Source organism: Ovis aries, chromosome 10, assembly GCF_016772045.2.
Source record: "Ovis aries strain OAR_USU_Benz2616 breed Rambouillet chromosome 10, ARS-UI_Ramb_v3.0, whole genome shotgun sequence".
Classification (NCBI taxonomy): domain Eukaryota; kingdom Metazoa; phylum Chordata; class Mammalia; order Artiodactyla; family Bovidae; genus Ovis; species Ovis aries.
In genome coordinates this window covers 16,045,034-16,058,645 of record NC_056063.1, presented here as the reverse complement: position 1 = coordinate 16,058,645, position 13,612 = coordinate 16,045,034, and the positions used below count along the sequence as shown (strand labels likewise).

At 47.3% G+C, this 13,612-nt stretch overlaps 1 protein-coding gene across 1 annotated transcript in view; it reads left to right on the top strand.

Moving 5' to 3' along the window:
* The window catches only part of ERICH6B (glutamate rich 6B), a 52,608-nt gene that overhangs the window by 21,248 nt on the left and 17,748 nt on the right, over positions 1-13,612 (top strand). Inside the window, exons 2-4 of the mRNA XM_060394260.1 lie at positions 831-922; positions 8,672-8,808; positions 11,098-11,159. Of these exons, the coding sequence (XP_060250243.1) occupies positions 831-922; positions 8,672-8,808; positions 11,098-11,159 (291 nt within the window). The remainder of the gene's footprint in view (positions 1-830; positions 923-8,671; positions 8,809-11,097; positions 11,160-13,612) is intronic.

The following is a 13,612-nucleotide window of genomic DNA, read 5'->3' as shown; positions in this document are numbered from 1 at the left end:
TCAATTCGCACCCCATCCACACTGGAGGTCTCCAGCCCCTCTCCTGGCCCACCGTCACCAGGCTGTGGTTGACCTTGAGAACAAAGGCATCTGCTATCTCCCAGAGACTTGGTTTTTGTTTTTTTAAGCTCACTGGCTTGGGGATTCATCTCTTAACGCTTTAATTAGCAATTACGAACCATCTGCAATTCTGGAGATGGGCAATTTTTGACAAAACTGACAGGAGATAGGAATATTTCTCAGGATTTCCAAGAGAAAATCACACTCAGTCAGAATAAATCTCTCTGGGAATAAGATCTAAATTCCTCTCCAGGGCCTACTAGGTCCTCCGAGAGCTGGCCTTGGCCCTCCCAGCTCACCTCACTCTCACTCCCCTCCGCACATACTGCGCCTCCCGCAGTTTGTCAGATACCTCAACAGGCTCCCACTCCCTCCCACCTCAGGGGCTTTGCACCTCCTCTGCCCACCCCACCCCACCCCACCCCCTGCCAGGGATGGTCCTCCCCAGCCATCTGCCTGCTCACTCCCTTGCTTCGTGCAGGACTCACTCAAATGTCACTTTGTCAGATGCACCTTCCCTGACCACCAGAAACACACACTTTCCTAAATCTGCCACTGAGATGCCCTTTCATTGCTGTTTCACTAATGTCTCCAAGTCAAATTTTAAGTGGTTTGATGAATGTAAAGTCTTATTGATGACCTATGCATTTGTAGTTAAAAGGCCAAGTGTAAATGCCGTAAATCTGTCTCTCTTTTCGTTTCTGTTTGTTTGTTGTTTCGGCTCCTTTTCCAAATGCCTCTCCTTTGGCTGTGCCTTCCACCACTGAAAGCCACGGAGTTTGATAACAAAGAGAGCTTTTGGGATCGTGTATTAAAAGACCCCATCAGCACACTGGAAGGTGATGAGGTCTTCGAGGATGAAGTAAGTTGGTTAAAAACTGGGAACACTGGCTCTGAATGTTGGGGTAGGGTGGCCTGGGGGCCAGCTGGACATGTGTCTTGAGCCCTGGGAGTCACAGCGTTGCTCCGCTGTTATCACAGCCCAAGAGAGCTTCTCTTAAAACAGGCTGAAGTGTTAAATGACATGCATTAATCCAAAGAGGGTCAAAAGAAAGCCAAGGATGACACCACAAGGCCCTGCATTCAGTAACATTAATAAAACCCCCTCAAGATTGCTTTTGAAGGCAGCAAAGTTAAAAACAAAACACACAAGCTACCCAGATACTTATTAATAGATCAGGGCAAATCGCTCTTTGTGGAAACCTTGGGTAAAAATGAAGTTAGATCCTGGCAACATGGACTAGATGTAATTTTCCCACTAAGCAATGGTGGCTCAGACGGTAAAGAATCTGCCCACAATTCGGGAGACCTGGGTCCGATCCCTGGGTCGGGAAGATCCCCTGGAGAAGAGAATGGCAACCTGCTCCAGTATTGTTGCCTGGAGAATTCCATGGACAGAGGAGCCTGGTGGGCTACAGTCTATGAGACTGCAAAGAGTCAGACACGACCGACCAACTAACACACATATACACAGCACTTAAAATTCTAGGCATTATATATAAAGCAAACACAAGGAGCTTTTAAAAGACAGAGAAAAGAAGGCAGACTGTCAGGGGACCATGAGATCCAAGGAACAACATGGTGGTGAGTTTCTGAGTTTTCTGTTTGCTTCACATCCTCCTGAAAAGACCATAGTCAGAAACCCCAACAAGCATAGACCAAAGCCCCCCAAAAAGCCTACCATCTCCAACTGAAGGACCAGGCATGGAGCAGCCCAGAAGATGGAAACTTCAGACAACAGTATCCTCAGTGCAAACCCTGCAACAAAGAGCAATGGAGCATATCCCACAAATCTGAGTCCTGCTCCCACACTTTTCAAAGCAGCACAGAACCAGCCCTGGAAGTTTAATGGCGGTCCTTTCCCAGCTGTATCCAATAACTAGAGACACCATGCTGCTGCTGCTGCTGCTGCTGCTGCTGCTAAGTCGCTTCAGTCATGTTCAACTCTGTGCAACCCCATAGATGGCAGCCCACCAGGCTCCCCCGTGCCTGGGATTCTCCAGGCAAGAACACTGGAGTGGGTTGCCATTTCCTTCTCCAGTGCATGAAAGTGAACGTGAAGTTGTGTCTGATTCTTTGCAACCCCATGGACTGCAGCCTACCAGGCTCCTCCGTCCATGGGATTTTCCAGGCAAGAGTACTGGAATGGGGTGCCATTGCCTTCTCCAAGAGACACCGTGAGAAGTTCCAAAAACTTGAATAAGTCTTACCTCTACAGAAAGCTTTGTACTGTCTTTACTGCACAAATGTTTTGCCTGCCAATGCAGCTTGGTGGCTATAATTTCCTGTGTCAACTTACCTCCAAGGCTTCCAACACCTGTTCACTCAGGTTATATATCCTTTCCACTACAGCTGAGAAATTTTCTCAGGATTGTAGGTACTAACTACAATCACAAAAGTGAGAGCTTGTGTCTCTGAAACTCAAAATTAAGCAGATACATTTTCCTGAACTTGGGGGTGGGGAGGGGAATAACCGAGGCATTTAGTTTTTGCTCGTATTTTAAACTGAAAAAAATTCTCTGATTTCAGTTCTTATTTAGCCCTAAATTCCTTATTTTCCAGACATGCTCCTATACACTTACATTAATAAGAAGCAAAAGTGTTTTTGCTCAGCCATGCCCGACTCTTTGCAACCCCATGGACTATAGCCCACCAGGCTCCTCTGTCCATGGGGATTCTCCAGGCAAGAATATTGGAGGGGGCTGCCATGCCCTCCTCCAGGAGATCGTCCCGATCCAGGGATTGAACCCAGGTGTCCCACATTACAGCAGATTCTTTACCAGCTGAGCCGCCAGGGAAGCCCGTATTAATAAGAAAAAAACCTACTGGTTTTTCAAATACTGAACTACCATGTCAGATGGTGGAGAAGGGATTACGTGAACTTAGATTCACGGCACTGAATATACTAAGATAGGAAAGTAAACTCAGGCATTTTAGAGAGATTTTTTTTAGCAAGAATTGAAATCGAAAGGAATTGTTTTAATTAGAAACAAATTTTTCAAAAACCTTCAGTGCACCTGTCAACTGAGGTTCTGTGTGTCTGGTAGGGCTGCAGCCGTAAGCCAGGGGACACCTCCCATGGAGCCATGTGAGGTTCTGGATGAGATAGGATGCTGGGAGGATTCTGGGTGACATGCGGCCTATGTACGTGAGCCCCAGTCACAAACACCTTGCCTTGCCATCTCAGGGACTTGGCTCAGGTGACAAAGTATGGCACGGGCAGAGGGGGTGGGGGCACGACCCCCTGCTGTCTATACCACCTGGCCTCCAAAGATCAGTCACTTAGGTGAGTGATGGGGCAGCACTTGTGGCCCACCTACGGTATAACCTGAGAAGCACCATTTCTCCAAGAAACCCCATAGGCAGCAGATGTGCCCGAGCAGGGCCAGAGCAGGACAGAAGGAATGGAGTCAATGGCACACGAGACCTGCAGCTGAAAGACTTGTCTGTGTGGCCTTCCAAGGCCTTTGGGAGGCGGGGCACCGGAAACCACTGAGGTACCCATGGAAGAGACGTAGCTGAGGTCCTTTGACTTGGAGGCACCCATCAACCTAGAGCGTGGTTATTCTGACGGTGGCATCTGACAGATCTCACACGCCTCGGGGCAACCCAGCCCAAGCGCCACAACTACCGAGCTGCAACGATTGAGCCCACGCTCTACAAGAAAAGCCACCACATTGAGAAGCCTGCACACAGCAGCTAGGGAGTAGCCCCTGCTCGCAGAAACTAGAGAAAGCCCTCAGGCAGCAACAAAGACCCAGCACAGCCGAAAATAAAACACAAATTTTTTAAAAAAAGGACTCGTGAAAGACCGGCCTGGGCAATTGGGTCATTGCTCCAGCTCAAGGGAGGAATGGTCCACAATAAAGAATTTAGAGGCAGAAATTTTGGGACCACAAGCCTTTACCTCAATCCGCCCTGAAGCACTGATACATTCTGGTGTGAAAAGATAAACTGAGGCCTATTAAAAATCTGAAGAGTTTATTTGAGCCTGTATGTGGCTCAGACAGTAAAGAGTCTGTCTAAAATGCGGTAGACCCGAGTTCGATCCCTGGGTCGGGAAGATCCCCTGGAGAAGGAAATGGCAATCCCCTCCAGTACTATTGCCTGGAAAATCCCATGGACAGAGGAGCCTGGTAGGCTACAGTCCATGGGGTCGCAAAGAGTCGGACTTGACTGAGCAACTTCACTTTCACTTTCATGATTAAGATCAGGCAGTACCACCAGACCGGAAGTGGCTAAGAGCCCTCAGCCAACAGGAGCTGAAGAGAGACAGAAAAGGCAGAAGCAGAGCAAGGAAATTATTGACTGACTGGCTTAAAGCTTAAAGCTGCTTGTGAGTGGTTGTCCTTGGATTTTGATCTCTTAGGCTTGAGGCATTTACAGCCTTAGGTTTTTGTTTGCTTACTTGGGGCACCATGGCCTCAGAGCATCCTCAGTCTGATGGCCTCTGTGTTTAATTAATTGAACACCAGCAATGAGAAGAGGTGCAGCTGGGAATCAAGCAAGTCAGTCCTGAGACACCCCAGCTTTTCGCCAACCTGGAAAAACCAGCCAGCTGCAAGCTCCAATCTTGTATCTGCCCCAGGCCACATGCGACTTTGGATATGTGGGTCGCCCGCTTCCTTTTGTTGTTGTTTAGTTGCTAAGTCATGTCTGCCTCTTTTGCAACCCCATGAACTGTAGACCGCCATGGTCCTCTGTCCATGGAATTTTCCAGGCAAGAATGCTGGCGTGGGTTGCCACTTCCTTCTCCAGGGGAACTTCCCAACCCAGGGGTCGAACTCACATCTCCTGCATTGGCAGGTGGATTCTTTACCACTGAGCCACTAGGGAAGCCGCCCCTCTGCCCCCATTGCTTACTTTAGGAGGCTTATAAGTGAATGGCAGACTGTACATTATCAGATGCAGAACAACCTCCATAACAACCTCAACCTGTAGTGAGCAGGGTGATGAGACAACCTGCAGTTCTTCTGGACAGCAAGTCACACTTCACCTTCCACCAAAAGGGAGCTGAAAAAAGAAACTCTTATGAAGACCAGCCTATGGGTCAGTCCTGCTTAACCTCACAGACTTGAGATAGAATGAACAAATCTACAAAATTAATTAAAAGGTAGCTTTCAGTGTCATTACTTCGGAAGAATTCTTAAAGACTGATATCATCTACTACAAGAACGTGCTAGGTACTACCCTGGTTTCCTGAAGACTCGTATCCTTCACAGTTATGTGAAAGTGAAGTCGCTCAGTCGTGTCCAACTCTTCGCGACCCGTGGACTACAGCCCACCAAGCTCCTCCGTCCATGGGATTCTCCAGGCAAGAGTACTGGAGTGGGTTGCCATTTCCTTCTCCAGGGGATGTTCCCGACCCAGGGATCAAACCCAGGTCTCCCACATTGCAGGCAGACGCTTTAACCTCTGCACCACCAGGGAAGCCCTTACGATAAATAACCAACCACTGAGAGCTTGGTCATTCCAGGAACTAAAAAAGCCTTATGTTCTCAAGCCATGGATGCAATTTTATGTTCTAGAGCCTTCTCTACATATGGAAGAAGGAGGTAATTTTATGCTCTCAAAAGATTGCTTGGTATGCTACTATTGAAAACAAATTCTTAAGGGAACTGGGGAAAGAGAAGAGTGTGTGACCATTCTTGAGACAATCTTCAGAACAGCTCTTGCGAGGCATCCTACTGTTCCCAGTCTTTTTCCAACAACACGGTGAAACCTCATCTGGCACATCAGGGAATCAGATCTCAGGCTATTTCATTCTGTTGTCCCCTTGCAGGTTTCCTCTTGGATTGATCTCCTGATCATTATGTAGTGTCCTTCCTTGTCTCTTGTAATCTTTGTTTTAAGGTCTATTTTGTCTGATCTGAGGGTTGCTACTGCAGTTTTCGTTTCCCATTTGCATGGAATATATTTTTCCATCCTCTCACTTTCAGTCTACATGTGTCTTTAGGTCTGAAGTGGGTTTCTTGTAGACAGCATATATATGGGTCTTATTTTTGTATCCATTCAGCCAGTCTGTCAGAGAAGGCAATGGCAACCCACTCCAGTACTCTTGCCTGGAAAATCCCATGGACAGAGGAGCCTGGTAGGCTGCAGTCCACAGGGTCACTAGGAGTCGGACACGACTGAGCGACTTCACTTTCACTTTTCACTTTCATGCACTGGAGAAGGAAATGGCAACCCACTCCAGTGTTCTTGCCTGGAGAATCCCAGGGACGGGGGAGCCCGGTGGGCTGCCATCTACGGGGTCGCATAGAGTCGGACATGATTGAAGCGACTTAACAGCAGCAGCAGCCAGTCTGTGTCTTTTGGTTGGAGCATTTAATCCATTTACATTTAAAGTAATTATTGATATATATGTTCCTATTGCCATTTTCTTAATTGTTTGGGGTTGATTTTGGGGGGTCCAAAATCACTGCAGATGGTGACTGCAGCCATGAAACTAAAAGACGCTTACTCCTTGGAAGGAAAGTTATGACCAACCTAGACAGCATATAAAGCAGAGACATTACTTTGCCAACAAAGGTCCATCTAGTCAAGGCTATGGTTTTTCCAGTAGTTATGTATGGATGTGAGAGTTGGACTATAAAGAGGGCTGAGTGCCAAAGAATTGATGCTTTTGAACTGTGGTATTGGAGAAGACTCTTGAGAGTCCCTTGGACTGCAAGGAGATCCAACCAGTCCATTCTGAAGGAGATCAGTCCTGGGTGTTCATTGGAAGGACGGATGCTGAGGCTGAAACTCCAGTACTTTGACCACCTGATGCAAAGAGCTGACTCATTTGAAAAGACCCTGATGCTGGGAAAGATTGGGGGCAGGAGGAGAAGGGGATGATGGAGGATGAGATGGCTGGATGGCATCACTGACTCGATGGACATGAGTTTGGGTGGACTCCAGGAGTTAGTGATGGACAGGGAGGCCTGGTGTGCTGTGGTTCATGGGGTTGCAGCGAGTCAGACACGACTGAGTGACTGAACTGATCTTGCACATCTTTTTCCTTCTCTTGTATTTCTCAACTATATAAGTCCCTTTAACAATTGTTGTAAAGCTGGTTTAGAGATACTGAATTCTCTTAACTTTCGCTTGTCTGAAATGCTTTTTATTTTTCCATCAGTTCTGAATGAGATCCTTGTCAGGTACAATAATCTTGGTTGTAGATGTTTCCCTTTCAGTACTTTAAATATATCCTGCCATTCCCTTCTGGCCTGCAGTTTCTGCTGAAAGATAACGTATGGGGTTTCCCTTGTATGTTACTTGTTGCTTTTCCCTTGCTGCTTTTAATATTCTTTCTTTGTGTTTAGTCTTTGTTAGTTCACTTCATATGTGTCCCGGTGTGTTTCTCCTTGGGTTTATCCTGTATGGGACTCTTTGTGGCTCTTGGACTTGTTTGACTATTTCCTTTTCCATGTTGGGGGAATTTTCAACTATAATCTCTTCAAAAATGTTCTCATACCCTTTCTTTTTCTCTTCTTCTTCTGGGACCCCTATAATTTGAATGTTGGTGCATTTGATATTGTCCAAGAGGTCTCTGAGACTATCCCCAGTTCTTCTCATTCTTTTTCTTTATTCTGCTCTTCAGAAGTTATTTCCACCATTTTATCTTCCAGCTCACTGATTCATTCTTCTGCTTCAGATATTCTGTTATTGATTCCTTCCAAAATATTTTTAATTTCAGTGTTGTTTGTCTCTGTATGTTTATTCTTTAACTCTTCTAGGTCTTTGATAATTGATTCTTGCATTTTCTCCATTTTGTTTTCAAGGTTTTTGTTTTACCATCTTTACTATCATTATTCTGAATTCTTTTTCAGGTAGTTTTCCTATTTCCTCTTCATTTATTTGGACTTCTGTGTTTCTAATTTGTTCCTTCATTTGTGTAGTATTTCTCTGCCTTTTCATTATTTTTTTTTTAACTTATTGTGCTTGAGGTCTCCTTTTCCCAGACTTCAAGGTTGTTTCCTTTGTGTGAGTTCTCACTATTTGATAGGGTTAGTTCTCCCCACTCCAGTGTTCTTGCCTGGAGAATCCCAGGGATGGTGGAGCCTGGCGGGCTGGCGTCTATGGGGTCGCACAGAGTCAGACACGACTGAAGTGACTTAGCAGCAGCAGCGGGCTTAGTTCTCTGGTGGTCTGGGGTCTTGGAGTCAGGGCTCCCACCCCAAAGGCTCAGGGCTTGATCTCTGGCCAGGAACGAAGATTCCACAAGTGGTTTGTTATGGCGTTAATACCCTAAACCAAGAAACCAAAGATGAACCCCAGACAAATGGCAGTCACAAAATCAGGCAAATAATAATTAAAATAATGGAATATACACACACATATATACATCCATAAGCAAAGTCAAAGCAGTCCAACAAAAATAAAATACAGTAGATTGACCTGGCAAACAAAGGAAATCAAAAATTATATTTACTAGTTAAAAACAAAACTAACTAAAGCACAGACTGGAAAACAAAACGAAAGCAAGGTGCCAAGTGGGGAATAAAGCAATGAAGACAAAACTAACAAGTATTTTGAGAGGAAAAGAAAGCAAGAATAGATATGCAACTTTAAATAGCGATAGAGGTGGATGAAGATTTATATACATTAAAGATTAACTCTTTTGCAGGTTTCAACCCCCTCCTATCAGTCAGTGTTCAGGACCGTGCTCAAAGAAATGGCTGTTCGCGACGAACTGGAGGAAGATATTACCATTCCCCTGACTGGTCATCTGGAGGGTGAAACCAGAAGGAAACTGGGAATTCTGTAAGTGACAAGAGGGATGGAACTGGTGGTCACTGGGAAGATACTGGTCACTGGGTGGAGGCAGACCAAAGCTAGCGGCAGAGAAATGTATTAACTGGGCCAAGAGAGCACGAGGAAGACCAGGGTCCAGAAGCTCCCTTGTGTCAAAGAGCTGGCACAAGCTAGACACAGGACAAGGGTAAGATTAGGGGCCAGGGGACAGGATGATCCAGCGGCCAAAACTCAAAGGCAAAGAAATCTAAGAACAGGGGATGTGCAAGATAGCATCAAAGGTGAGCAGGGACACAGGCTGGAAATCCCAGGCAAGAAAAAGTCTTGAAGGGACTGTGAACTTGTGCAGAAGTCTGGGAGGCAAGGCTCAGACCCCTGAGCCTTTGACGAGAAGGGACAGTGGGGGGATCAAGCTCATGGGCATCTCCCCAAGAAATTCCTTAGCTTCATCCTAGGCTAGCCATTGCTTCTCCATACTCCTCGAGGGGGATAAGCCCGAAGCGTCACTGACCTGGGATTCATGGCAGGGGCTTGGGGAGCGATAAAGTTATTGCAGATGGCTGCTGGCACCAAATCTTTCTAGTTGGCATGACCCCAGTCACAAAATGTTCCAGAATCCCATCTCTACATCCAGCCTGTGGCACAAGGAAGCCAGGATTTTCACTTATCCAGCTGTCAGAAGCCTTGTTGAACAAGGTACATGGTCAGGCATCTGAGACACTCTCTGGCAGGGGCTCCGAGGAACAGGCTGTGGGGCATGGGGTACCATGCATAACCTCCTTGCTGAAAGAAGACTCCCAAAAATCAGGGGGAGACTGACTGTCAGCAACTTCTGCTTTGGTCTCAATAGAGTCCGGGGGCCAGAGACCCCTAAGGCTTCTCTAGGAAAAGGGAAGGCTAAATACACAATGCAAAATACAAAGAACACCCAAGTTTTCAGATTCTCATAAAATAAGAAGAAAAAAAAAATCCCAAATAACACCGTTGCAGGTTATCCTACATTCTAGGTTACATTTTCTCCCCTTCTTTCTCGTTTAAGCCCATAACTAAGGCTCATTCTAACCTAACTACACCCAGTGAATGCACCTACTGTGTGCTGGTCTATACTAGCTTTGCTGGTCTTACTAGCTTTGCTAGCAAGGATTCCATTAGCTTGCAAAGCCGAGCAAAGAACCAAGGAAAGAACCTTCCCCAAAGGGCACTGGGTGCCTCTGGAGGGATCCCCTCACTGGAATCTAACTCTTGCATGAACTTGGCATGCTGCTGTCGGCCTGGACAGGCTTCACCCCACCCTCCTCCTCCTTGTTCTTTCACAAGTGATGGCAGGCGAGGTAACTGCTTCAATTCCATTCACAGTGCTTGCAAATAAAACAAGGAACCCTTGGCATCGTGAGGAGCTCATTCTCAACTTGCAAATAGCTTCTAAAGTACAGACACTAAACCTCCTTTCCGCCAGGCAAAACAGTCCAGCCCTTTCCAGCAGATGGTATTTGCTTCCTGAGGTTGCTCGGGGTTAAATTATTATACTCTCTTCGAGGACTCTGAAGCAAGAACTTAAAATCTGCCGTGTCAAAGGCCCTCTGCTCAGAGCCAATTAAGCCTTGGAAGCTCCCTCCTTCCGGCAGATTCCCTTTCCAAAGGTCTCTGATCTGAGGACCAGGAAAGGCTGCTCTCTCCGGAGACCACCCTTATTTGGCAGGAAAACAGTCCCAGCCACTGAAATGCTAGGATGACTCGCTTTGTATATTGACATGAAAGGAGGGTTGAAAGCTTGATCATTTTGAAGAGCTGTGCCTTAATGTGGCTTTCATGGTGAGTCATTTTTGAGTGAGTTTATTTGAAATTTTCCTACTCAGTGCAAAGGAGTTTCAGGTGGCTGTGTCCCGTTCACAAATAATACTGTTTCTCTAAGCTATTTCCGAATAAGACTTTACTGAAATGTGCTCAAGCCACAGAACAGCCTGCACGAGCTGAACTCATAGAGTCAGCTTTGGCTGGCTTTGGATCTCCCAACCCTGGCTTCATTCCCAAGAGGAACCCCACTGAATTCATTTGGAAAGATCTGGGGTCAGCCCCCAGGTGCCCAGGTTGAAGGACAGGAGGGACACACAGCACCAAGTGCTGGCCCTTTATTCCTGAGTACAGACTGGAAGAAAGCCGGTTGCAAAGGCAGAGCCATCCAGCCAAGTCTCCAACCTAGGAAACGATGGAGCCGGCCCCAGCTCTGTCTGTCCCGTAGCATGACATGTAAACACGAATTCGGTCTCAGCTTTTAAAGACGATCCACCTTCCTTTCAGGTTGAAGAAAAATTTTGAAAAATACAAGGAGACGATCCTCTGGATTATGAGGAAACGTGAAAGTAAGAACTCGTCTCCCCATTTTCCATCCGATCACCTGGGTCCCCTGGGTGCTTCTGCTTCCACCATCCCCTGTGTCGCTCAAGGAGGCAGAAATGCTTGTTCCCTCACTTGAGCGTCCATTGGGCCAGTGAAGTCTCAGCTGCCGGGGATTAAAATACTGAGCAAGCCAAACACGGTCTGGGACTAGGGGCTTATCCTTTGATTGTGATGAGGGTGGCAGGGAGGGCAGGAGGCGAAGATAAACAGGAAAGCAGGGAATTTGCATATAAAATAGTTAATGCTTTGGTGCGAAGGGGATACTATGGGACCACACAAGAAGGCATCTAACCTGTATTGGGGGAGGTTCTAAGAAGTCATTAACACAAAGTTTAAGAAAGAAATAGCCCCTTACCAGATACTAGAGGCATCCTAAAGGAAATCAGTCCTGAAGATTTACTGGAAGCTGACACTCCAATACTTTGGCCACCTGATGAGAAGAACTGACTCATCTGAAAACACCCGGATGCTGGGAAAGATTGAAGGCAACCACAGAGGATGAGATGGTTGGATGGCATCACCAACTTAATGGACATGGGTTTGAGTAAACTCTGGGAGTTAGTGATGGACAGGGAGGCCTGGCGTGCTGTGGTCCATGGGGTCACAAAGAGTCGGACGCAACTGAACTGAACCAAAAGGCATTGGAGTTCCAGCTGTTAAGACTTGCCAATCATGGACTTTGCCAGCTTTGAGGGTCTAATCAAAAAGTCTGAGCCAAGAGCCTAAGCTACCAGGCTACTTAATTCAGAAACTCCAAACCACCAGCTGGAACATCTTTCAGATGACCAGATCCCACTGACATAGAATTGGCAACGACAGCCACAGCTGACGCACCTCATCCATCACGGTGCTCTTTCTTACTGAGCCAGGACAAAGCCCCAGGTTCCCTCTCAAGAAGTGCTCCCATCCCCATACCAGTAAGTATATGCCCCTGACCTAAGTCCTATAGAGTGACTGCTGTGGGCAGCCCCTTGTCTCTGAACCTCCGATTTCCAAGCCAAGGATAGCTTCGCAGGCATGTGAGCTGTGCAGGTACGCAGGCCCCCACACTTAGGACCCTGCGCTTGCTTTTAATGCTCGGTGGCCACTGTCTTGAAATCCTTCATTAATTTATTTTGGTTGACTAACACGCAGGATTCTAGCTCCCTGACCAGGGATCAAAACCATGCACCCTGCACTGGGAGGGCAGTGTCTTAACCACTGGACCACCAGGGAAGTCCCTGAAATCTTGAATAATTTTAAAACAAGGATACCTGCATTTTGAAATTACATAGCTTCTCCTGTGGGTGAAAAGAAGTGGGAGATACTACACAGCTCACATCATGAGCCACCAGACCCCAAAGCTCCCCGTGTGAAGGACACAGGTCTGCGACCCGTCTCCGGGCAGCAGCCTCCAAGCAGCATCACTTCAGAGGAACCTGACGGGTCTCTGCAGCCAGCCTGACCCCACTTTAAGGAAACTGAGGCTCAGACAGGCAGCTTAACACCTCCCCATATTAAAGACAGAGCTGGTTATACAGCACAAACCAGAAAACCCGTGATTCTAGCCTTCTGACAGGGGAAAAGAATGAGCACATCCGTGTCCCTTGCTACCGTGACCATTTCAGGCGTGCTCTCTGTCCCTTTCTGGCTGACCCTCAGGAAGAGCAGCCGGGCTCACATCCGCCTCCCGGGGACAAATCGCCTCCACTCTGGAAGGAAGATCTGGAGGAGGGCTCCTCCGAGGGAGACTGAGGCCCGCGTCCAAACCTCTCACAAAGCACTCTCATCCATCATTGACTCTGCCCCCGCCCACCTCTCTCCTCATCTCCCTGAGGACAAGCTCCTCTCTGAGCTCTAAGGAGCAGCCTCCTCCTGTTCCTCAGCGGCACACAGCCGTGTTCTCCTCTCCCCAAGCCCCACCCCACACCTCTCCAACGTCACCAACACCAACCTTAGGCACCTTCATTGCCCCAGTGTCCCTGACTCCCATCCTCTCCTTTCTCAGTCCTTTCTTCACATTCTTTCCAGCAAAATCTTTTCAAAACACTTCCATGGCCCTCCACTACCTCCAGGAAAATTCCACATTTTCCCCACGTGGCTTCAAAGGCCCTTGCTCTTGTCCATTCCAGACACACTGGCTTTTCTGTTATTCATCACATGAGCAGGCCTCCCTGCCACAGGGCCTTTGAACGTGCGGTCCTCTGGCTAGAGCACTCTGCATGCCAATATCCTTGTGACTTGCTCCCTCACTTTATTCAGGTCTCTGCTTAAAAGTCACCTTCTCAGAAACTGTTTCTTTGGCTACCCTTTACAAACCAGTGTGCACACACGCCCACAATCATTTTCCATTCTTCTCATCTGCTTGCTGTTTCTTCCGGGCACACCTAGCCACCAGCAGGTGAAGTTTTGACCTGTTCACTTGGGTAGCATCCAT